Here is a 26,144-nt window from a genome sequence, read left to right as displayed (position 1 = left end):
GAAGTGAGGTCTTCCGGGTTCCTCCCTCCCCCAAGATGGCAGCGTCTGAAGACGAGTTAGAGCTGCCGCGGCTTCCCGAGTTGCTCGAAACCAGCCGGAAGCTTCTGGATGAAGTGGAAGTAGCGATTGAACCCACCGGTTCCCGGATGGTTCAAGATAAGGTGTTAAAGGCACTGGACCTCCTTGAGAAGGCTACCGAAATGTTATCACAGCTTGATTTGTTCAGGTATGGGGGAGAGGGTAATAACGGCTGAGAACGAAAGTAATAATGGTTGCCAAGGGTGGAGCCGTTGCGCTTTGGTGAAAAGGACCTTTACGACTGTGACCCTTAAGTTGTTACTCGCTGCGATCGTGTGTATGTTTACGTTGTCCGCCTTTTTTCCCAGATGATTAATAACTCTCGATTCTGTCGGCTGACTGCTTAGGCTTTGGGCGTGAGCGCTGGGCTCCTTATATAGAAACTGGCTGCTCTCGCCTTTGCCCCACTATTTCCTAGCTCTCCTCTTCCCCGGGAAGCAAAGGCCATGGTTTGAGTGCTCGGCCAGGCTTCACAGCCTCTTTTGCTCTTTGCTCTTTCCAGCCGAAATGAAGATTTGGAAGAGATTGCTTCCATCGACTTGAAGTACCTGATGGTGCCAGCGTTTCAAGGAGCCCTCACCATGAAACAAGTGAACCCCAGCAAGCGTCTAGAGCATTTACAGCAAGCTCGAGAACACTTTATAAACTTCTTAACTCAGTGCCATTATTATCATGTGGCACGGTTTCAGCTGCCCAAAACCAAGAACAACTCAGCTGAAAATAATACTGCTAGTTCCTCCATGGCCTATCCTAGCCTCGTTGCTATGGCATCTCAAAGACAGGCTAAAATAGAGAGGTGGGTCAATAGCTGTAATTTGAGGCCTGCCCAATGGCAGCGTTATTGGGGGGTGCATGTGCTTTTGTGTGTGTGGAGGACAGAATGGTGTATGTCAATCTTCTGGTTTTTATTGAGCATAGATCCTGGTGAGAGCAGACTTTAAAAGCTTTTTTGAGAAGCCTCTGCCTTTATTGAGGTAACCATACCTAACCATTAGACCCCTACTGCTGAGAGCAGCAATGTAGTTTTGCAGTGGCTCCCAATCTTTTCCACATCACAGCATAATATTTGTATGGGGTAAATATCTCTGAAGGGCACAGTGTCTCAGAGCTGTAGTCTATGTTCTGTTGTTGAGCAGTTCTAATAGTACTGGATCGGATGTGTAACATCCTGAACACAACCTCATGATGTGACTTTGAAAAAGTTGCTTACTCTTAGTTTTTTTGTTGTTTGTTTTAACATTGAATGGGTGCTCACAGTGTCTAGAAGCTAGGCATTTTGGATACAAACTGTATGAGGGGTTCTTGTCTTTGATTATCTGAAATATGGTGAAGGAAATAGAGAAACAATAATAATATAAAGTGATGTCAGAAAGAGATGTATAAGGTACTGTGAGAGCAGACAGGAGGGCATTAGCCAAAGAGGGAATTAAAGAGAGGAGAAGACTCCCTGGAAAAGGTGATTCCTGTGCAGAGTTTATTAAGGATTAATAAGAATATTATCCTGAGGAAGAGGAGAGAAGGGCATTAGCCAGCAGAGGTAACAGCATTTGTTAAGCCAAAGAAACAGTGTCAAGGTGGGGATGTGTGAGGGTGGAACAGCACCCAGAAGCATAAGTGATGCTTATAACAAAAGGAGAGTGAAGAAAAGGGGAAAGGAATGATGTTGAAAATCTAGGATCCAGACCAAACAAGCTTGGGATCTGAGGAAAGTGAAGGAGCAACCTTGTTCCTAAGAACTTTGGAAAGTGTTTAAATTCAGCTCCATCATTTAATTACTCTGATTGGGGACAAGTTACCTAATTTCCCCCTCTGCAAAATTGAGATGATAATAATAGGTCCCTCCTCATAGAGTAGGTATGAGGATTGAAGTGACAGAGTATTTAGCTTAGCACAGTGTGACACAGTAAGCACTCGGAGTCAGTGAGGATTATATATTAGTGGCTGAGTGTAGGGTTTGCAGAGTCACAAATCTGGGTTTAAGTCCTAGCTTTATTTTTAGTCACTGGACTTTGGGTGAGTTACTTAACCTATGTGAGCCTCAGGTTTCCTATTATGTGAAATCTAAATACTAATGATACCTGTTTCATAGGGTTAAACATAAGTGAAATAAAACACATAGAAGAGCACAACATCTGGCACATATTTCATAAGTTTTTAGCTGCCTTTTTGGGTAGGTCAGCTAAAGAGCTTACTTTGGGGACTGGGATCAACTGAAGAATTTTTTGAAAGAGTAGCATGGTCATATATGCATTTTAACTAGTACATTAGATCCACTTAGGTCATAGAGGTGATGACTCAGTAGGGCATTGGCAGAGGGATATCTTTATTCAAGAGGGTTAAATCTATAGAAAACCTGGTGATTAATTGGTTGTAGGAGGTAGGATAAAGGAAGCAGCAAGGAAGATATCTATGTTTCTGATTTAGGTGTTGGCTCTGGAATTCATTGAGATGGGGAATAGAAGACAACAGGGGAGAGGATGAATTCATTATTAAGATATTTTGAGTTTAAGATACCTAGAAGACATCCAAGTAGAGGTATCTGGTGGCCTGAAGTTCAGAAAAGAGGCTTGGCCTAGATAGCTGAAAATTGATTACTTTATTCAACAAATATTTATTGAGCCTTTTGTGCCAGGAACTGTTCTGGATACTGGAGAACCAGACAATTCCAGTGCCATCACAGAGCTATTTTTCTGATGGAGACAGACAATAAGCCAGTAAATAATGTAATTTTAGTTGGTAAGGGCTATGAAGAATAATATACTCTGATAAGGGGATAGTGAGTGACAGTGAATGATATTTTGGAGATATGGGATAGATTGATAACAAAGTGGAGCTTGGCATCCTATTTTTGTAAGAAATTGGGGAGCAGCCCATTGGCATATGCCAGGTAGTTTAAACAGTGACTCTTTTATCCAATAATTATACAAAAAAAAAAAAAAGACTAAATGCCATAGATACATAGTGTTGTAGAGAGAGATGAGGGAGTGCTCTCATGTAGTTGGAGGAATGAGGAAAAAATTCCAGAATGTAACAGCATGTAAGATGAGTCTTGAAGGATGGTTAAAAATGGAAATTAAAATAGGAATGACAGATTTTTCTTAAATGTAAATGTAACAATGCTCATTGTAGCAAGTTTACTGAACAAGATTAAAAATCAAAAATAAGCTTAATCCTAGTACTCATAGATGTCATTGTTAACTTCTGATGTATTTTCTTTCAGATATATAGTTATTTTAGCTAATAAATTTGGAATAATACTGTAAATATAGCTTTTATCCTGTTTTTTTAACCTAATATTGTGAGCATTTCCCCATGTTTTTCAAAACCATGACATTTAATGGTTATGTAATATTCCACACATAGTTGTAACATGATTATTTAAACTATTATTGTCAAATATTTAGACTATGATTTTTTTGCTATTTAATACTATATGCAAATATCTTTAGCCACATCTATCTCTGTTTCCTTTGGATAGATTTCTAGAAGGACCAGTTATTAGGTCAAAGGGTTTGAATATTTTAAAGTTCCTTATGTGGGGTAACTGTTACTGCCTACAATAACAGAATTTCAGAGTATGTCCCACTGCACTTAGAAAATCCGATTGGGCAAATAGAAAATGGTATCTTATTATTTAGGTCTGCATTTCTTTGGCCTACAAGCTTGATCTTTGACGTTTTTCTTTTCTTTCTTTTTTCCCCCCCTTTGGCGCTGGGCCTTATATGCGCTAGGTAAATACTCTACTACCAAACTATAGTTCATTTGAACATTTTTTAAAGTGTCTGACAGATGAGATAGCAACACTATCTTTATGCTAATAGCTCCCACTTTCATATCACTAGCCCAGACGCCTCTTGACCTTCAGATCCATACTTCCAGCACACTTTGTGGGTGTTTCATAGACATCTCAAATTTAACATGTGATAAAATTGAACTCTTGGCTCCCCCACCACCCGCCGGAGTACTGGGTATTGATTGAACTGGGTGCCTTGTGCATGATAGGCAAGCACTCTACCACTGAGCTACACCCCAAGCCCATGGCTTTTTCTTTTATTTATTTATGTATTTATTTTTTGTTCCTTGCAGTGCTGGGGATCAAACCCAGGGCCTCGTGCATGCTAGGCAAGCACTCTGCCACTGAGCTACAGCCCAAGCCCAAACCCTTGGCTTTTTGACCCCCAAGTGTACTCCCATGCCCCAGTCTTCACCATCTCAGTAAGTACACCACCATTCAGCCAGGTATGTAAGCAAGAACCCTAAGAGTTAGCTTCAATTCCTCCCTTTTTCTGAATTTCCTCATGTAGTCTATCAGCAAGGCCTGTCAATTCTAGCCACAAAAGGTTGCCTATCCTTCTATTTCTCTTCATCTTCACTAGCATACCTCAGTCTAAGCCACTGGAATCTCTCATCTGAAATAGCTGAACCACTAACTACAAGGCCCTGCATGATCTGGTCCCTGTCGTTCCCATCTCATTGTGTACATTCTCCCCTCATTGAATAGACTCTAGCTGTAATAGTCACCTTTCAGTTCTTTGACAGACATGGTTCCTTTCCTTTGTTGAATTTTTATACATCCTGTTCTCTTTGCATGGAATGCTCTTTATATGGAAAATTCTCATTCTTTTTGGTCTTAAATGTCTCTTTTTGGAGAGGCCTTTCCAGACCATTCTCTAAGTTAATGTCTGTCATTCTGTCTCTTTGCTCCATGTTTGTTTCTTTCATGGCATTTATCTCACATGCAGTTATTTCTGTCTTTCTGGGTTTTTGTCTCTCTCCCCTACTACATGTATACATGTATACTCCATGAGGGCAGAAGCCATTTTTCTCATTCACTGTGGTATGCCTAGCACAGGGCTTGGCACATAGAAGGTGCTCAAGCAATATTTGCTGTTGACAAGCAAGAGAAATGATGTGAGCAAAAGCCCAAAGGCAGGTAGATTAACCTATGTACAAGGAATAGATAATAGCCTGGTTTGGCAGAAGTTAAGTATAGTATGGACAGAGTTCTGCATAAGGAATAGATACGTACAAAGTATTGAAAGGGAAATGAGAAAGACAAAAGAATTCCAAATAGGATGAAGTAATAAAAATGAAGTTATAGATATCATAGGTACTACTTTTATAAGAAGAATTGATAGGATTAGAAAACAAATTATTCAGGGCTGGGGGTGTAGCACAATCGTAGATCACTTGCCTACTATGCATGATGCCCTGGGTTCCATCCCCAGCAACACACACATACACATACATACTATTCAGATCCTTCTTTACTTTCTATAAGTTCCCCATCAATGACTTCAGGCAATGAGGCCATCCTAAATAAAACATCTAAATGGTATGTCTTTCCTCTCTCAAACCTGTTTCTTCACGTATGTTCTCTAATTCTCATCTTTGAGGAGTGAGTGTGAGTCTGGTTGTTTAACAGCACCTCCATTCTTTTGACAGAACTGAAGAAGTAGAAGCTGGGTAAGTAATGACTCTAGTTTGGGATTTACTGAATTTAGGTCCTAAAATGACAACTGGATAGCCATTTCCAAAGACTTGGAAATGTGCAACTAAAATTTATGAGACTGTTTTGTGGCTGATGCAAAAAATTAGGAGTCTTCTGTTATGGTGAGTATGCATGAGTTTTCCAAGGAAAAACAAGTAGAAAGAATAAAAGCCAAGGATAAAACCTTGAGGCAAGTTAAGGAAGAAAGAAAAAGAGGGAAAGAGTAATCAAAGAAAAAAGACTCAACAGGTAAATAAAGGAGAACTTACCAAGAGAACAGATGTAATGTCCTCTTTGAAGCCTTTCCCTCCCTTTCCTGCTGATACTGTAGCACTTAGTTGATATTACTTATCACAGCATGACACTTAGTCTCTAGACTTGGAACTCTACAAGCTCAGAGACCATAAGTAATTGTATTTTACTATCCTAATTGTATCATTGTATCTCTTGGTGCCCATTCAGTAATTGTATCAAAGTAAGTATTTGTAGAGAGAGGAACAGGTATGAATGGTATTCAGAAAGATGGAAGCAATACGGTGTATTAGAAAGAGATTATTTGGAATCAGACCTGGGCTGACCATTTTCTACCACTTAATATATGGGGTATCATCTAGCCCCTTATAGCCTCAATTTCCTCATCACTGACAAAATTTGTGTTGTCACTTATAAAGCATTTTTATGTGTATTTTTCCCATTTTTGTGTGCATTTTTCCATTTGATCCTCTTAGCAACCCCATGAAATAGACCCCCATTTGGGAACTGTGGAAATGAGCTCTGAGAATTGACTTGCCAAAAATTACATAGCTCGCATACATGGGCAGGCTAAGATTTAAACTCAGGTCTTTAAATTCCTAGTCCTAATCCTGTTTCGTCTGTACAATAGAAAAGAGTGCATCATTTGAAAGGGTAGAAAATGGGTTGAGGGAAAGTGTTTCCAAAATGGAAAAGGCACCAATAGAGTAAAAAAATAATAGCTGCTAATGGCAGGGAAAGTGATTGATAGAGTGAGGCCTGGAGGAATGTGTTCGGGGACTAGATTGATAGGGAAAGTGGAATGGCAATGACAAGAGTAAAATTTACAAGAGTAAAAAGAGGAAGAGTGGATCTGCAGAGATTTTAAGGTGAAAAGGGAAATTGGATTCTACAGTGGCTGGCTATCTGGCAAGCATGATCAGGAGACGAAGTCTCCCCAGAGGGTAAACAAAAAGCTAAAACTGGTTAATAAGGGTTTGTAGTTAATCCATTGACAAATGTTTAATTCCTTAGATCTGTTCACCAGCTTAGAAACAACAAGGGAAGGGTGAAAGTTTCCCAGAGTCAAAGGTCACAGGTAGGGAATTTTAAGGTTTTAGGGACTGCTTCCATGTTATATGGCCCACTATGGGAACTCTAGAACAGTGATGAAGTCTAGGACAGTGGTTTTCAATCTGTTCCTCAAGAACCTAAGATTTCACCACAGTTTCTGAGTAATGTTGGGAACTCTCCTGATTCCATTAAGGCAGATTTTATTTGCTCATAAATTATTGGGTTTCCATATAAGCTCTCATTAGAAGACAGGATTCTATTGCCAAGACAAAATGGTTTTAAAACACTGGTCTAAAAGAGCAGGTGATAAGCAGCCAGAAATCGAAAGAATGAAAAAGAGCCAAATCACAGAAGCAAGGAAGTGGAAAAGAAGGAAGGGAGCAAAAAGTGTGGGATTGTACACATAAGGAGAATGGGAAAAGAAGCAAAAGAACCTTAGTCAGAGGACCACTAGACTAACCCAGAATTTATCCTGGATTATATGCATTCTAAGGTCGTGTGTGTGTGTGTGTGTGTGTGTGTGTGTGTTTTCCTGTGACATAGGTTCCTCCAGGAAAGAAGGTAGGAGTAGCAGTAGGAATGGTTAAACATTCTCAGGTCATATCGCTAGTAGCATTCATGAGCTAGGAATTGACCTTTGTAGTATTTTATTTAGAAGTCTGGCTATCATGGGCTGTGACAGTTGTTTTTGCTGGTTTATTGGGTAAAAAGAGCAGAAGAACCTAAAATTTTTTGTAACAAAGAGTGTTTCCAGAGTTGATTTTTTCATGAATCCTGGAGCCCTGTGATAATTTGATAAATATATCAAGTTATATATATGTATTTTTTAATTATGTTTTTTAGTTGTAGGTGGACACAATAACCTTTATTTTATTTTTATGTGGTACTGAGGATTGAACCCAGTGCCTCCTGCATCCTAGGTGAGCACTCTACTGCTGAGCCACAACCCCAGCTCCTCAAGTTACATTTTAAATACATCTATATCTCACCCTCTCCATCTCCCTCTTTCAAGTTATATCCTCTCACCTGGATTGTGGCAGTATTCTCTCAATCGCTTTCCCTGTGATTCCACCCTTGTTTCCCAGCCCTGACTCCACACAACACCAGAATGCCCCATATATTTTTAGAAAAGTCTTCATGTCTCTCTGTTTATTCATGTCATGTATTCTATTTAAAGCCTCAGGTGGCTTTCCCATCTCACTCAAAATACCATGGTATTTGGTATTTGGGGGTATCAAGGCCTATAAGGTTCTACACGTTATGCCCTGGCTTGCTTGCTCTCTGACCTCATTTCCTATCACTCTTTTTCACATTCCAGCCATAATAGTCGCCTTGTTATTTCCCAAACATGCCAGGCCAGGTGCTCTTCCTGAGCCTTTGATTTTCTTTTCTTAGAATGGTTTTCAGATATCGGTATGACTTGCTTGTTGTTTGCTTGAAAACTTTGCTCAGATGCCACCTTTTCAGAGATGTCTCTCCTGACCACTTTGTATATAATAGCACTCCTACTTTCACACCATCACTCAATCCACTTGACCTTGGTTTTTACTGCTTCACAGTACTTAGACCTGACTCATCATCTCTCTCTTTGTCTTCTCCCACTAGAATGAAAGCTTCACAAAAGCAAAGAATTTTCTTTTATAAATTGTATCTCCAGCACTAACAGTGCTGATCACACAATAGGCACTCTGGAGATATTTGTTGGATGAATGATAGAGGATATACTAGAACATATTCTGAAAAAGGCAGCTAGGTGTTTATGAGTCTTTGAATTAGAAAAGTATGAGTCAGAAGTGCTGGGAATGTTTTGCCTCGAAGAAAAGAGATGATCATTTATTAGGCTGTTTTACAAGGAATTCCTATATCAATAGCAAGTAAATGACCCCTAACATTCTATGATTCTTTGAAGATTTTTTTTTCTCTCAATTGGAAACCTTGTGGGAAGCACTGTGTGACATTAAGCACACAGTCAATTCAGGGTTGATATAATCAGATGACTAAGGTACACTCTCCCTAGAGATTATGGCAGGACGTGCCAAGATCAGGTTACATCTATATTTTTCTGGTTTCAGAATGTTATTTCTGTTATTTCTCAGCCTCTTTTAGGCCCTTCCTTGCTTTGTAGTCTGAGGGAACTGGCTGGTGGCAGGCTCTGGGTTATAGAATCTATATTCCTGTCAAGATGGAAATCTGTGTACTTACTACCTGGACATTTGCAAAGGTAAAAACTTAGCGTGGCCTTCTTTTGAAGGAATACCTCTTTATTTTTAAGTTCATGGGTAATGCTTTTCTGTGGAACAGATACAAGCAGAAGAAGGAGGTGGAGCATAGGTTGTCTACTCTGAAATCTGCTGTGGAAAGTGGTCAAGCAGATGATGAGCGTGTTCGTGAATATAACCTCCTTCAGCTTCGGAGGTGGATTGGTATCAGCTTAGAAGAGATTGAGAGCATTGACCAGGAAATAAAGATCCTGAGAGAAAAAGACTCTTCAAGAGAGGTAAGCCTGGTCACTGACCACATAGCTCAAAATGCTGCTGTGAGAAGGTCGAATATTCTACAGGAGAGTAATCAATTAAAATCCTTGTAAGTCTGTAAAATCATTGTTCTTAATAGGATAAGTAGAAAAAAGCTGGTGGTTCATTAGGGTAGCTTTCTCTTTAGCTTGTAATAGCATTCCCTAGTGCTTTCTACTCTGTAACACACTTCTAGTTATTTGTAATTTTATGACATAGCATGGGGGACAGAGACTTCCCTGAAATGAGAATTGATTTTGGCTGTGGCAAGTCATAGCTGCTTAAGTCAGGCATAGGAAGGGAGGCCTTTAAAATCTGTTTGACTGTGATAAAGGGAAAGAAGAATAGGATGGGAATGGGAAGAAAAACAGAACTGGGAAGAAAGAGAAAAGAGAAAAATGAAATAAAAGACCAGAGAGTGTGTTTAGGTTGGGGGAGGAATTAGAACTTAACCTTACACAGAGATGCACTCTCACACCTTTAGATCCCCCAAATAGGAGACACCAGAGCTAGGACATCTCCATGCACAGAATGCCCAGATTAATGATAAAGAAAACCTGGTGTAACACAACTTTGGCTGTCTTTGAAGATCCTAACCCTGTTTTGGAGCTGCTGCTTCAAAAGGATAGGCTGTGCTGCCACTTGTTCTTTGGTACAAGCTGCAACATGAATTGAGTTGAATTTATCAGCTGGTTATAGGCATTTACTTAAGTCCTGAGAGAAAACCTCTTCCTAATTTGTTTTGTGCTAATTATCCCAGGACCTCTTGCCTCAGGATAATATCAACCTGGTTCTTCCTGTTAAAAGATCACAGAATAAGCAGTTAGTATTCTAAGGGGCCTTAAGGCCCTTGGGGCATATCCAAATGAGTGGTTTTCAAGCATTTTGAGGCTAGACTCTTCTGGATCCTGCCCTGTCCCTTTCTTTATTTAGTGGGTGTTTGTTTTTTTTTTGTTGTTGTTGTTTTTAATGCTTTCTCATGTAGTATTGGGATTGGCCTTTGAGATTATGAAGCTAGAACAAAATGAGCACCATTTTTTTAACCATTCTTTGTTTCCTTGTATCTCTAGAAAGCCAAGGTTCCTTGAAACATTTCTGTATACCTTTTCACAAAAACTTCTGCCTATCCTCTCCCCCTTTCATTTGTAAACATCCATTTTCAAAACACCCTAGGGGTTCTTGATAATTATTAGCATAATTATATTGGAAGGAGTTTTAGAAGGGACTTTAATAATTCATTCATCATTTCCACCGAAGGCCAAGCTGAGGAAAAGGGCTTCAAATTCAGCTCAAGGAATTTAGATGGAACATGGAAGGGACTTTGAAATCTCCTTTGGGGGGGTATTTTTTTAATTTAGTTTGTTTGTTTATTTATTTATTTATTTATTTGGTACTGGGGATTGAACCCAGGGGTATTTTGCCACTGAGTTATATCCCTAGCCCTTTTGTTTTTGAGACATGGTGTTGCTAAGTGCTGAGGCTGGCTTTGCACTTGCGATCCTCCTGTCTCAGTTTCCCAGGTTGCTGGAGTTACAGGTGTGCACCACAACGCCTGACTGGAGGGGGTGTTTTTAAATCAAGTAATTTTTTTTTTTCTAGTGGTAAGATTATTTCTGGAGAACGTTCTCAACTTTCTCTTTTTAGCAAAGTAGTCAAGTCCCCTTGAGAGCTATATCTTTAAGACTGACACAGAAAGTGGGTGAATTTTTAATCCGAGCTTTTCTAACACCAAAAGACTTAAGAGTCTGTATGATAGGTGGGTAAAATGGCAAACGCACCTCTGAAATTTATTTTCTTCTTAGGCATCAACTTCTCACCCAGAGTCTCTTCAGGAGAGGCCTCCAATGAAACCCTTCATACTTACTCGGAACAAGGCCCAAGCCAAGTAGGTAGTACTGGAAAGTGGTTTACCTTTACAGTCCCCTGTTTTGATGGCTCCATGGCAGTGCATGAGTGATGCCCAGAATGGGCATTGTGGAAAGTCATGTCTTCACCTATGGAAGCCATTCTTTCATCAAAGGAATGTTAACTCTCTTGATACTTTCTTTTTTTTTTTAATATTATTTTTTAGTTGTAGATGGACACAATGCCTTTATTTATTTTTATGTAGTGCTAAGAATCGAACCCAGTGCCTCACACATGCAAGTCACGTACTCTACCACTGAGCCACAATCCCAGCCTTTGATACTTTTTTAATGTCTGTCTGTCTCAGTCATTTCCTTCACATTGAGCTTAAAAAGAAGGAAATAAAGCAGGAAGAAAAAGGAATCTAATGGAGAATTATTATTTTTAGAAGTTTTCCATCATTCCTATTTTTCCTGCCTTCAACTACAATTCTCAAAAGGACTTTTCTATAATTTAATTGCTTTTCTGTAACTTAATTCTGAGTTATTGATGCTATTCCATAGGGTGGTCTTCCAGAGGCCACCAACTGTAAATTCTCATTCCACAGTGTGATCATTGCTCTGTGGGGCATTGGCTTATTGGGAGATGATCCTGAACTGTTTATTTTCTCATGCAAGCTCTTGATTTCAGTGTGTCTTCTGGGATGCCTCTTTTTATGTATCTTCATGATTGGTTGTACAAGTCCTCAGAAGAGAGTTGGGTAGGGGAATAAGACTGAAGCAGACACGACCTTGTCATTAAAGTAAAAAGGCTTATTAATGCTGTTATTTTATTTTCTAAGTGCAATGTGATTTTTGCAGAGTATTTGGAGCTGGTTATCCAAGTCTGGCAACTATGACAGTAAGTGACTGGTATGAGCAGCATCGAAAATATGGAGCATTACCAGATCAAGGAATAGCCAAAGCAACATCAGGTATGTAGGAGTGAGGGGAAAATAGCTGCATTACTGATCCTTACTCTCTGGTAATGAAATTCTGAGATGTTGTTGCCCTTTGAGGAGTAATCTGGGCAAAGATTCTAAGTAATAGAAAGATTTTAGGCAATGTCATGTTTATAATTAAAATAAATAGCAGATTATTCTGGGAGGATGGGGACAGTAGCAGTATAATTTGTCAATTTCTCCAGGTATCATGACATTAAAAACAGCAAAAAGATAGAAAAACCCAAGAATCCATGGACAGCAATTCATCTTTTATAATGGCAGAGCAGGTTGTATCAGGCCAGCCCTGCATACACATTAACAATTACAAACTGAACAAAATATTTTTTAAAAATTACCTGAAGGCACTGGAGAGTGATCAGAAGCAGGCATAAACTGGAAGGCAGACAACACTTGTGGTACTTGGAATTTATTGAGAACAGGGACTTTGACTTCATATATTCTTGGTGCCCAACTTGAACAGTCTCTTGGCATCCAAAGATGGAGAGAGTAGCCCTCAGAAAGGTGAGAGTCATATGGTGTAGCAGAATAAGGATGGAGAGACCTGGGGTGACCAACCCAACCCTTGCCACTTAACAGATGGAACATCATCCAGCCCCTCAGAGCCTCGGTTTTCTTAATGCATTTGACCCTCTTTTTACAAACCCATGAAGTAGACATTCTTATCCCCATTTTAAGATGAGGACATGGTCTCTATAAACTGAATTACCATATGATAGGGGTCAAACTAGGATTTAAATTCAGGCCTTCCAAATCCCAGCCCTAGTGCTGTTCTTTTCTAGCACAGAAAATAGTGATCATTTGAAAGGGTTTCCTATATTTTTCATAGCTCTTCACCTGTGGGCAGTTTGCAGTTTCTGTGATGTGGAATAGCTAAAATCTGGATAGAAATTGCTCTCTTGTTCATTGAGGAATTAGACAACTGAGTCCAGGGTAACTAAAGAAACTGAAAAGTGAGGGGGAGGGTATCCCAGAAAGGAGAGAACCAAAGTGAAGTTTCCTTGATTCTGCATATAAACACTGCAGAAATCTGTGGATAACTCCTAAACTCTTCATGTACAGAATGGACTTCAAGCACCTTAGCTAAGATTAAAATAGTGGAAAATTCAACTATTTCACAGTCCAAGGGAGGTAGCATTTGGCATTTTGGTCCTAGACAAGTTAGTCACCTTGTAAAATTTAAAAGTCAGTACTCTTCAGAGGAATTAAACAATTCAGAATCTTTATAATACAGATATTCCTCAGCTTGAGAAAGGGTTACATCCTGGTTAAACCCATCATAAATTTAAAACACGAAAAGTGGAAAATAGAGCTAGCCTACTAAACAACATAGCTTAGCAACGCAGCATACTGTAGAGTGTGGGTTGTTTACCCTGGTGATTTTGTGACGACTGGTTGCTCAGCATCAAGAGAATCATACTGTATATTGCTAGCCTTGGGGGGGATCATAATTTAAAATTTGAAATACAGTTGCAGTTATGTGCATATCACTTTTGTACCATTGTAAGTTGAACCATCACCAGTTAGGGACCACCTGTGTACAATTCATATTGTTTAGGATTCAGTCTTAAGCTACTAGACATGGGGAAAAAACAGGAAACTGACTCATTTTCAAGAGGAAAGGCAATCAAAGAGTATCAACCTCAGGTGTTGGAATTTATCAGACAGGGAGTTAAAAAGGACAGAGAGGGAAATAAGCTTATAATGAATGAAAAGCTAAGAAATTTCAGGAGTGAAATAGAAACTATACACCAAAAAATTCTGGAACTAAGCAAGGCCTGGTGGTGCATGCCTTTAATCCCAGTGACTTGGGAGGCTGAAGCAGAAGGATCATAAATTTGAGGCCAGCCTCAGCAACTTAGTGAGACCCTGTTTCAAAATAAAAAGGGCTGGGGATGTAGCTCAGTGGTAAAGCTCCCCTGGTTCAATTCCCCAGGACCAAAAAAAGTTCTGGAACTGAAAAATAATATCTGAAATGTAAATATGTCTAAATCAGCTTGATAGCAGACTGGCTGACAGAATCAAGTATCGGCTTAAAGATCAATCAGAATTATCTACTCTGAAAAAAAAAGGATTGAAAAAAGTAAACAGTAACTTGGTGACCTGTGGAACGATGTAAAAAGGTTGAATGTACATGTAATTGGAGAAGGAGATGGGGGCAGAAAAAATATTTGAAGAAATGGATGGTTGCTGCACATTTATAGATTCAGAAATCTTGAAAAGCCCCAAGCAGTTTATTAAATATGAAGAAAATCATACATAGGCACATCATGGTTAAAATGCTAAAAACCAAAAGAAGAAATTTTGAAAGCAAACAGGGATAAAGTATACATTCTGTATAGGAGAACAATGATATACATTGTTGCTGACTTCCCATTAGAAACAAAGGGAGTCAGAGACAGTGAAATGCCTGGGGGTGGGGAACTGCCAAACCATCACTTTATATCCATTGAAAATATCCATAAAACTAAAGATGAAATTAGGGCATTTTTAGGTAAATTAAAGCTAAAAGGATTCTTCACTAGAAAATTGGCATTAAAGAAATGTTATAGTTCTTCAGGCTAAAGGGAAAGATATCAGATAAAAGCTTAGATATTCAAGTAGGAGTGAAGAGCAGCAGAAATGGTAATTAAGTGGTAACTACTACTCTTCCCTGCCTACATAAATAATTGTTTAAAAGTATATATGGCTTCTTGTAGCAAAAAAAAATTTTGTATTGTCTTGGGTTTATAATGTAACGTGATGTATGTGACAGCGGTAGCAAAAAAAATACAAACAGTAAATGGGACTATATGTGAGATTTCTTCTATTTTATATGGTACATCTTAACTGTTGCTGTGTAACAAATTGATATTTAATAGCTTAAAATAATAAACATTCATTGTATCACATAGTTTCTAAGGATGAAGAATCCAGGAACACCTGAGTGGTTCTGGCTCAGGGCCCCTCATAAAGTTGCTATCAGCTGGAGCTACAGTCTTCTGAAAACTTGACTGGGGCTGGAGGATCTGTTGCCATGCTCATTGATGATGGTTGATAGCAGGAGGTCTCTCTACAGAGTTGCTCACAATTAAACATCTTCCTTTCTCCAGAATAAACTGAGAGAGAGATTGAGCCAAGATCAAAAGCCTTGGTGTCTTTTATAACTTAATGTTGGAAGTGATGTTCTATGACTTCTTCCATGTTCTTTGTTCACATAGAACAACCCCGATATAATGTGGGAAAGCCTGAATTCTAGGAGAGTTGGATTGTTGGGCACCATCTTTGAGGCTGCCTACCACAGGGTATATTAATTCTGAGTAGACTGGAAAGTTAGAGATGAAGATTGTATTTCCTAGAACAACCACTTTAAAGATACATCAAGACAATGAGAAGATAAGCCACAGACTGGAAGAAAATACTTGCTAAAGATATTTCTGATAAGAAACTGTTATCTAAAATGTGCAAAGAAGGCTTAAAACTGGACAGTAAGAAAATGAATGGTCCCATCAAAAATGGGGCCAAAGTCCTTAACAAACACCTCGCCAAAGAAGATATACACATGGAAAATAAGTATATAAAAAGATGTTCCATGTCATATAACATCAGGAAAATGCAAATTAAAACCATGGTGAGATACTATTGCACGCCTATTAGAATGGCCAAATTCAGAACACCATAAATATAAATAGAATAAGCATTCAGATTAGAATTAAAGAATAGATTATCATGTCCAACTGCATACTATTGATAAGAGATATTTTTCTAAATCAAAGACATAGGTTAGTCAAAAATAAAAAGATGAGAGAGATACACCATGCTAACAGGAGATAAGAAAGCTGTGGTAGCTATATTAATATTAGATATATTACAGTGTACAGTTCAGTTGACTTAAGGACAAAAAGTATTACTGGAGAAAGATTTCATACTGATAAAGGGGCAGTTGATCAGGAATATACCAATGATAAGGGTGTTTATACCTATAGCAAGTTTCAAAATACATGAATAAAATATTTGACAAAATTAAATGGAGAAATAGACAAGTCTACCTGTATGTTTGGAGATTTTAGTACCTCTTTTTCAATAATTCATAGATATAGTGAACAAAATTCAGGATACAGAAGATCTGTTTAACCTCTCAGCCACCTCAATATATTTAATATTTATAGAACAACTATATCCAACAACTGCAGTGTACACCTTCTTTTCAGATGTACATGGTACATTCAACAAAGGTAGACCATATTAATGGGCCATCAATAAATCTCAGTAAATTTTCATGTGAAGTCACAGTAATCAGATTATAATGGGATTTTGGAATTAAATTAGTAATCAATAATATACCTAGAAAGTACTCAGATATTTGAAAATTGACTCACACCTAAATCACCCATGAGTCAAAGAAGAAATCACAAGGAAAAATAGAAAATTCTTTGAACTAAATGATAATGAGGGAAGAATATCAACATTTGTGGAATAGAGATTAAAGTAGTGCAGAAGGAAATACGTATAACTTTCTCAACCCTTAAGTTAGAAAAAAGGAAGAAAAAAATCAACTACTTAGTAAGATTCTACCTTCCTAAATCAGGAAAAAAGAGAACAAAGTAAGCCCAAAGTAAATAGAGGAAACAAGAAAGATAAGCAATCTAGTGGGTGATGAAGGTAGGTGATAGTGATCCATAAAAGTTGAACGTACATATACCTCCATGACCTTATAATTTTACTCCTCGTTATGTACATGAGAGGAATAAGACCATATGTCTACAATATTATAACACAATTGTTTATAGCATTGTTCTTTGTAATAGCTCAGAGTGAACACTACTCAAATGCCCATAAATACTAGAAAGGATGAACACATTTTATATATTCACACAGTGGACTACTATGTAGCAAAAAGGTTAAAGTAACTATAGTTCTTCAGCTGTTAAGTGGCAAATCTTGTTGAATTTTGCAGAGCAGATAGTCCTTAAGATCTATTGAAATTATTAATCCACCAGGTTTCCTTTCTGGGACAGGATCCCACACTGCAGAGAAATTACTTGGAGTAGACTTGAAATTAAAGCAAGATAGGAACAATAGTGAAGAAAGTCCAGGTAAAAGTGGGAAAGAGAACTAGAACCAGGAACTCTAATCAAGCAAGGCACCATATTTCTTTAGCTTCTGTAAAAACAGCAGAAAATGTAGCCTCTGTGAAGTTGGATTAGCCACCCTGAACCACACATCTTTCTAAAAGTTGAAAAATACTTATTTTACATGAAAATGAACAAGAGTAGGGTGAAGGTTGCACAACTCTGAATATACTTCAAATCATTGAACTCTGTACACTGTAAGTGGATGAATTTGATAATATATAAAATATATCAAAGTTGTAAAATAAATGAACAGAAAATTTTCAAGGTCAAATCCCACAGAAAATTATTTTAAGGAGAGAAAAGAATTAAAAACACTCTAGAAATATGTACTCAAAAAGAACCAAATCTGAATCATAATATATTTACATGAGTCAGAAGATAGGAAATAAAAGGATATCAGAGATATCAAAGGAGATATAAATCAGGATTAGAAATGTGACAGCCAGGTGTGGTGGCACACACCTGTAATCCCAGTGGCTCAGGAGGCTGAGACAGGAGGATCACAAGTTCAAAGCCAGCCTCAGCAATGGAGAAGGCACTAAGAAACTCAGTGAAACCCTGTCCCTAATAAAAATACAGAATAGGGCTGGGGATGTGGTTCAGTGGTTGAGTGCCCCTGAGCTCAATCCCCATTATCAAAAAAATAAAAAGTGGTGACAACTTCTGGAAAAGAATCATTTAAAAAAGGAAGACAATTTCTAAACAAAAATGAATAAACAGAAAATGCCTAACTAAGATAAAAAGGAAGAAATTTTAAGGAAGCATAATCAGGGTTTGAGATAGAATGACATACACTAAAGACAACAAAGAAAAAAAATGAAGGGACAGGGCTGGGAATGTAGCGCAGTAATAGAGCACCACTGGGTTCACTCCCCAGTACTCAAACGGTGATGTACTTATAAAGGAAAGAATCTTACATTACCTTCAAACTTTTCAACAGCCACACTTTACGCCACAAGAAAACAGTGGCAAATATTTAAGATACTCAAAGGGAGAAAATAGCCAGGGAATTCTATCTACCTTACTTTCGAGTATAAAGGGTATATAGACATTTATCAACATAGAGGAACTCAGGAAATGCTGTTCCAACGGGCCCTTTCTGGGGAATTGGCTAGAGAATGAGATTCAGACAACCACAGTGGTGAGAGACATTGACAAGGACTAGTATGAGTAGTAAATACTTTACTTATAGAATTAACAGTGGGAGTTAAAAGGGAGAGAGTAGAGTGTATAATACCTGTATGCTCAGATAATGTAGGTATAGCTTACTGCCATTTTTAAAAATGAAGAAATAGACAAAGCATATATGAAAAATTTAACTGTTCTCAGTAATTATATTTGTGGCAATGTTAGTGCAATTATTCCAAGATTATTTAATGTGAGCTAATGTAAATGAGTGTTTACATAATGTGAGCTAATGTAAATGAGTGTTAATTTTATCTTCAGTCTTTGAGAATTAGGACTTTTAGTATGGAAGGATACAGATGTAATTCAAGAGTTGGGTTAAAAAAAAACTGTAATCCTGAATATAAACTCATGAAAAATTGTATTTAAATATAAATGCACATACCTTTGCTCTATCCACTGAAAAGGCTTACAAACAGGGAATAACACAGTAGCAATGAATATACCTAATAACCAAGATTGTGGTATTGAAATACCATTCCTATTAAAAGAAATCAGGATATCTTAGAGAAATAGTAATTCCATGACTAGGCAGGAAATATATGAGACAAACTTGGAGCATGTTATCATAATATATAGAGAAGAAACCTTCAAAGACTACTACTAAGGTCATATCAAAAGGACTCAGTATGCACTTTGGTGCTGTTTCCACTTGGCTAGTATGGCTTCAAAAAGGATAGTTGGGGGCTGGGGGTGTAGCTCAGTAGTACAGCAGAAATAGCATGAGCAAGGTCCTGGGTTTAATCCCCAGCACTGCCCCCCCCCCCCAAAAATAAAAGGAAAGAAAAATGCGGGGGAGTATAACTCAGTGGTAGAGCATCTGCTTTAAATGTGAGGCCCTGGGTTCCAGCCACAGACAGTACTAAATACAAAAAAGGTAATTGACAGTAGCAATAAGTACTTTTAACATGCAAATCTTGATTTCTTCTTTTAAAAATATGCTTAATTTTTTAAATTGACACAAAAATTATGCATATTTATGGGGTATCATGATGTTTCAAAACATGAATACATTGTACATTTTTCAAATCAGGATAAGCATATCTATCTCTTCAAACATTTGTCCTTTTTTTGTGATTAAAAACATTCAAAATCCTAGCTTTTGGGGGGAGTGCTGGGGATTGAACCCAGGGCAGTGCACATGCTAAGCAAATGCTCTACAACTGAACTAAACCTCCAGGCCTCTTCTAACTTTTAAAATATACTGTACATTATCATTATCTAGTCACCTTACTCTGCAATAGAATACCAGAATTTTTTTTTCTCCTAACTGTAACTTAGTACCCACTGATCACCCTTTCCCCATCCCTCCTTCTCTCCTACTCTTCACCATCTCTGGTAACCACCTTTCTATTCTCACCCTCTGTGAGATCAATGTTTTTAGATTCCAGATGTGAATGGGATCACGCAGCAGTTGTCTTTCTGTGCCTGATTTATTTCAATTAACATAGGGATTTCTAATTCAATCCATGTTGTCACAAATGGCAGATTCCATCCTTTTTATTACCAAATAGTATTCTGTTGTGTTTATCTTTATCCATTCCTCAGTTAATGAACACTTGGTTTCCATTTTCTTAGCTATTGTCAATAGTTCTACAATAAACATGTAGATGTCTCTTCAGTGACTGATTTCATTTCCTTTGGATATGTGCCCAGTAGTGGGATTGCTAGATCATATGGCAGCTGTTTTTTGTTTGTTTTTGTTTTGTTTTTAATTTTTAAGGACCCTCCCCACTCTTCTCCACAATGGCTGTACTGATTTACATTGCTAAACAGTGTACAAACAAGGGTTTCTTTTCTCCACATTCTCACCAGCACTTATTATCTTTTATCTTTTGGTAAGTTGTTCTTACTGAAAAGGGGTGATATTTCATTGTAGTTTTGATTTGCACTTCCATGAGGATTAGTGATATTAGCATTTTTTATATACTTGTTGGTCATTTGTGTGTCTTTTGAGAAATGTCTACTTAAGCCTATTGCCATTTTTTTTTGGTACCAGAGATTAAACTCAGAGGCACTCGACCGCTGAGCCATATCCCAGCCCTATTTTGTATTTTATTAGAGACAGAGTCTCACTGACTTGCTCAGCGCCTCACTGTTGCTGAGGTTGGCTTTGAACTCGCAATTCTCTTGCCCCCACCTCCCAAGCCACTGGGATTACAGGCATGCCCCACCACCCACACCTGCCTATTGCCCATTTTTTCATTGGATTATTTGTGAGGGATTGTTGTTTTGTTTCATTTTGGTTTTTTGTTTTGGAGTTCCTTCTATACTCTGGACATTAGTCCCTTATCAGATGTATAATTTGCAAAGATTTTCTCCCATTCTATAGGTTGTCTCTCCACTCTTGTTTCCTTTGCCATGTGGAAGCTTTTTAGATCCATGTAATCCCATTTGTCTGTTTTTGCTTTTTTTTTCCCCCTGTGCTTTTAGGGTCTTGTCCAAAAGTCCTTGTCTATTTCACTGTTTCTCCTGTATTTTCTACTGGTAATTTCATAGTTTCAGGTCTTACATTTGAGTGTTTAATCTATTTTGAGTTGACTTTTGAAACTGGTGAGAGATAGGTGTCTAGTTGAATTCTTCTGCATGTGGATATACAATTTACCCAATACCATGTATAGGAAAGATCATCTTTTTCCCTAGTGGATATTCTTAGCAGCTTTGGCAAAGATCATTTGGCTATAGCTTTGTGGATTTACTTATAGAGTATTCTGTATTCTATTCCTTTGGTCTATATATCTGTTTTTTATGCCAAACTATGCTGTTTTGATTACTATTGCTTCACAATATATTTTCAAGTCAGGTAGTATAATGCCTCCTGCTTTGTTCTTTTTACTCAAGATTGCTTTGGTCTTTGTGTGTGTGTTTCCATATAAATTTTAGGATTATTTTTTCTAGTTCTCTGAAGAATATCACTGGTATGTTGATAGGTATTCCAAATACTCTTTTTTTCTTTTTCAGAATACCTTTATATTGTTTATTTTTATGTGGTGCTGAGGTCGAACCCAGGTCCTTGCATGTACTAGGCCAACGCTCTGCCACTGAGCCCCAGCCCCAGCCCCTCAAATACTTTTTTTTAAATATTTTTTTAGATGTTGATGGACTATTTATTTATTTGTCTATTTATTTGCAGTGCTAAGGGTCAAACCCAGTGCCTCACACATGCTAGGCAAGTGGTCTACCACTGAGCTACAACCCCAGCATCCCAAAGACTGTTTTCTAATACTATTCTTCAACAAAAGAACTAGGGCTCCTTGGAGAAATGGCTGATTCTAGGCCTGGATTAAGGGATATACAAGATAACTTGGAGCATCTTATGGTACTGAAAAATAAAGAAGAGCTCAAAAGAAAAGAATATTGATGGTGTTAAAGGGACACAGGAGCCACTGGAAGCACTATCAGTGGCCAAAACTGCAAATGTTTGAGCAGGACAATAAATAACAGTGTGAGATTATCTCATTTGGAGTAAAATAAATAACTGAGAGTCCATAGTGATAGAAATCTACTATTTATTAAATGAAAGGAAAGAAATGAATTTCCCCTAGTAGGAAAAAAAAAATCTTCCATATAATTTGTATAGATATTCCTGCTTTAAGGAAGTAGAGCTAACTGCTCACTACTTAAGTGTGAACTATGTTTAGCATTTTGGTTCCAAAGACTACAGAGGATAAGGTGTGGAGAAGAGCAAATTTACAGTTGAGAACCCTGCAGACACTGCCTTGATCAGGTGATCAAGATTATTAGTGCGGGGGTTGGGGCTTTACCTCAGTGGCAGAGCACTTGCCTAGCATGTGCAAGGCCCTGAGTTCAGGTCTCAGCCCTAAAAAAGAGAGAGAGAGAGAGAGAGAGAGAGAGAGAGAGATAATTAGTGGGCTGGGGATATAGCTCAGTGGTAGGTAGAGCTCTTGCCTAGCATGTGTGCAGCCTAGGTTCAACCCCCAGCAACACACATATACAAAGAAAAGGATTATCATCAGTGATCAGTGAGGTCAACAACATAATATATTACCCCTGGTAGGATATGGTGAGAAGAGTACTTCATTTCTGTGTTATTCTCCTTCAAACCCATAGCCCTAGTCAAATTATGAAAAAAGCAGGCTATACCAGTTGAGGAACATCCTTCAGAACAACTGAGCAGTATTCCCCAAAAACTGCCTAGGTCATCAAAAACAAGTTCAATATAGCTGGGCACAGTGGTATACACTTGTAATACCAGCTATAGGGGAGGCTACAGGAGGATCACAAGTTGGAGGCCAGCCTGGACAACTTAGCAAGACCCTGTCTCGAAAAATAAAAAGGACTGGGGATGTAGCTCAGTGGTAAAACACCCCTGGGTTCAGTTCCCAGTATCAAAAAAAATTATGCAGTTAGTTGAAATCCATCCAATATGTTTAAATCCACGAGTTCATAATTTAAACGAAAAATGATTGTTCAGATTTAGAGGCTGATAGGGAACTCATTTACTTTCTCGAGTTGTGGGAGATGAAAGAAGTATTTTTCTTTCCTACTGGGTAACTACATAGTAATAAATGAGGGAAAGTCTCTCTTTAAAAAAATTCCAGCCGGGCACAGTGGTGCATGCCTGTAAATCCCATTGGCTCAGGAGGCTGAAGCAGGAGGATTGAGAGTTTTGAGAGTTCACAGCTACAGCGAAGACACTAAGTAACTCAGTGAGACCCTATCTCTAAATAAAATACAAAATAGAGCTGGGGTGTGGCTCAGTGGTTGAGGGCCCCTGAGTTCAATCCCTGGTACCAAAAAAAAAAAATAAAATTCCAGTCAGTGAAAAAGAAATGTTAAATAATAACACCTTTCTACAACCACTGTAAAGTAATGGATCTAGGCATTGGCACAGTTAGCTTTCTGTTGCTGAGACAAAATACCTGAAATGATCAATTGAAAAGGAGTAGAAATTTATTTTGGCTCATGATTTCAGAGGTTTCAGTTCATATAGTTGACTCTTGTGCTTTTGGGCCAGTGGTGAGGCAGCTTATGGCAGGGAACATGTGATGGAGCAGAGCTGCTCATCTTGTAGTGTCCTGGAAACAAAGAGGAAGGGGCCAGGATCTCACTGTCCCCTTCAAGTGCATGCCCCCAGTGACCTGAAGACATCCCACTAGGCCCCATTTCCTAAAGGTTCCACCACATCCAGTAGCACCACAGGCTGGTGACCCAGCCTTTAACACATAGCCTTTGGGGGACATATGTAACACCAAATCCCATCATTACATACAACTATAAGGCACCAATAGAAAATGTGGAATAAAGAAAAGATTCAAACCATAACAATCCAACAAAGGAGACAGATGTTGTATGCCTCCTCATGAGGGAATGTAGCACCTCTTATAATCATGCCAAAAGGATTTAACATGTCTCAAATCTTTACATCCAGTTGCCAATCTGCAGGAAGTGCAGAAAAACTTCAGACTATCGTGTGTGCATTCAGCAAAATCCAGGCTCTGGGAAACTACAGATCAGATACACCCAGCTTCCTCAGATAGATACCTTGGAAAGGGGCAGTTGGGTAATCTGAAGATAAAAAAAGTTTTCAAAATATTTTTAAGTAGCCAAGATTAACCTCCAAAACATTGTGTTAAGAGAAAGAAGTCAGTTATAGATGACATCATCTGTTTATATGAAATATCCAAGATAGGCAAATCTATTTGAGGCAAAAAATGGATTAGTGGTTTTGGGGACTAGAGTGAGAAAAGGAATGGCAATTAACTGTAACTGGGTATAAGAGATCTTTGGGGGATGATAGAAATTCTTTTTTAATTGGATTGCTGTGATGGTTGCACAACTCTATACTAAAAATCATTGAGTAAAAAATGAATGTAGTACAAATGGACAACTGGTGTATAAGGATGTACACTTGGGTAATAAAGCTATAATAAACTCTGGGAAGTTATTAGTAGAATAGCAGTATGATGGTTATTTTTGTTGTGTGGGGGGGTTGTGATTTATATGATGAACACGGAGACTTTGGGGATGGCTACAAAAAAATCTATATCTTGACCAAGTGGAGGCTGTAAGACCTCCTTATAAAAGCTTTACTCTTACACACATTTTTGTGGTTTCTGGTATTTTACAATGAAGAGGTTAAGAAAAGAACACGAGATTTCTATTCTAAGCCAGTAGATCAGATCCCCATGTATTTCATTCTTTGTCATAGCGATGAGAATATTTCTCATGGGCAAACTCAGGGTAGCCAGGAAAATGGCACTTTAAACCCCACAAAGGAAAATGCTAATTCAAAAGAGAGATGTATATTAGTTTAATTTCTTTTGGGTGTACACTGCATAATAAGTGCCATTTGGATCTCAGAACTTTTCCCAAGAATATGTAAAACAACGCAATAGGCAGTATTTTCTGGAGGGTCCAAAATTGTATAACTATAAAAAAAGAAATGAGGGAAGGAGAAAAATTCCCATGCGGTCTGACTTTTGAAATCCAGGCTTATGAAGAGATCCTGGTCATCTTGTCTGTTCAGGGAATTACCCAGCATCAGAGCAGCCCAGACTTTCACAAATCATAAACATGTTTTACTTTAGTGGTTTTGGATTGCTGGAGTTTTATTGGTGTTGGTGGTGGTATTTTTGTTTGACGACGGGTTGTTGACTATTTTAGCAAGAATTCTTTCAAAAAAATAGAATTCGTTCAGGGCTTCTATAGTTCTACTTTTTATTTTTGTACTAGGGATTGAACCAGGGATGCTTAACCACTGAGCAACATCCCCAGCCATTTTTATTTTAAATTTTGAGAATAGAGTCTAGCTAAGTTGTTTAAGGTCTTGCTAAGTTGCTGAGGCTGGCCTCAAACTTGCAGTCCTCCTGTCTCAGCCTCCTGAGTTATTGGAATTACAGGTGTGCACCACTGTGTCCAGCCTCAGTTTCAGCTTCTTGTGGAAACGACTTTTTCTTGCTGTTATTTAGCATATATTAGAAGTAATTGAGCAATAGAAGTATTCTCCCCACTTCTGTTGGGCCCATGGCAGGCAGCTAGCTATATTCCTGTTTTGTTTGTCTGAGGTTGTGTTCAAAGTGGAATTGAGCCCCCTGACATCATTTATTAACTTTCTCCCTCAATTTCTTACCTCCCTATTTCTTGTAATCCCACTTCAGCTGAATTCAAAAGGACAGCTCAGCAACAGGAAGATCAAGAAAAAAAGGAAGAAGAGGATGATGAGAAAACAATCCACAGAGCAAGGGAGTGGGATGATTGGAAGGATACCCATCCTAGGGGCTATGGCAACCGACAGAACATGGGCTAAATCTTCCCACGACACAACAGGACTATGGGGCGCGTGCCTTCTCTGCCAAGGAAAACCGTGCCGCCTTCCCTTCCCTGGGCTACTGCTTCGGCTGTGTGCAACGAAGGCAAAGATGCTGAATCTTGCTTTGCGTTCAATAAAGTGTCAAACAATTAAGTGTGTATTTGTACCCTAGATAATGACCAGTGATCTTGTTTTGACATTACTAATTCTCATCATGGTGTATTCCGATTTCTTAAGTGGACAGAAAAGAGCACTGAGAAATGGCTCTGTATAATCAATGCTGTAGTGAATTATCTTAAATATAATAAAATCCATTCTATCACATGAGGCTGTGCAGAAA

General features: G+C 38.3%; 1 protein-coding gene across 1 annotated transcript; it reads left to right on the top strand.

The window, feature by feature from the left end:
- On the top strand, nt 1–26,144 carry Igbp1 (immunoglobulin binding protein 1). Its single transcript, XM_027935808.2, has 6 exons — nt 1–226; nt 581–874; nt 9,176–9,371; nt 11,190–11,272; nt 12,093–12,205; nt 25,653–26,144. Exons 1-6 carry the CDS (start codon nt 36–38, stop codon nt 25,799–25,801), a joined length of 1,026 nt encoding a protein of 341 aa, XP_027791609.1. The 5' UTR covers nt 1–35; the 3' UTR covers nt 25,802–26,144.

The sequence above is a fragment of the Marmota flaviventris genome, chromosome X (genome assembly GCF_047511675.1).
Source record: "Marmota flaviventris isolate mMarFla1 chromosome X, mMarFla1.hap1, whole genome shotgun sequence".
NCBI classification, from domain to species: domain Eukaryota; kingdom Metazoa; phylum Chordata; class Mammalia; order Rodentia; family Sciuridae; genus Marmota; species Marmota flaviventris.
The sequence above is the reverse complement of the archived record's forward strand: the minus strand, read 5'-3'. Positions and strand labels throughout refer to the sequence as shown.

Coding starts and splice junctions, on each gene's coding strand:
- Igbp1 (XM_027935808.2), top strand. CDS start 36: ATGGCAGCGTCTGAAGACGAGTTAGAGCTGCCGCGGCTTCCCGAGTTG. Junction 9,372..11,189: donor AAAAAGACTCTTCAAGAGAG/GTAAGCCTGGTC, acceptor TTTTCTTCTTAG/GCATCAACTTCTCACCCAGA. Junction 12,206..25,652: donor AATAGCCAAAGCAACATCAG/GTATGTAGGAGT, acceptor ATCCCACTTCAG/CTGAATTCAAAAGGACAGCT.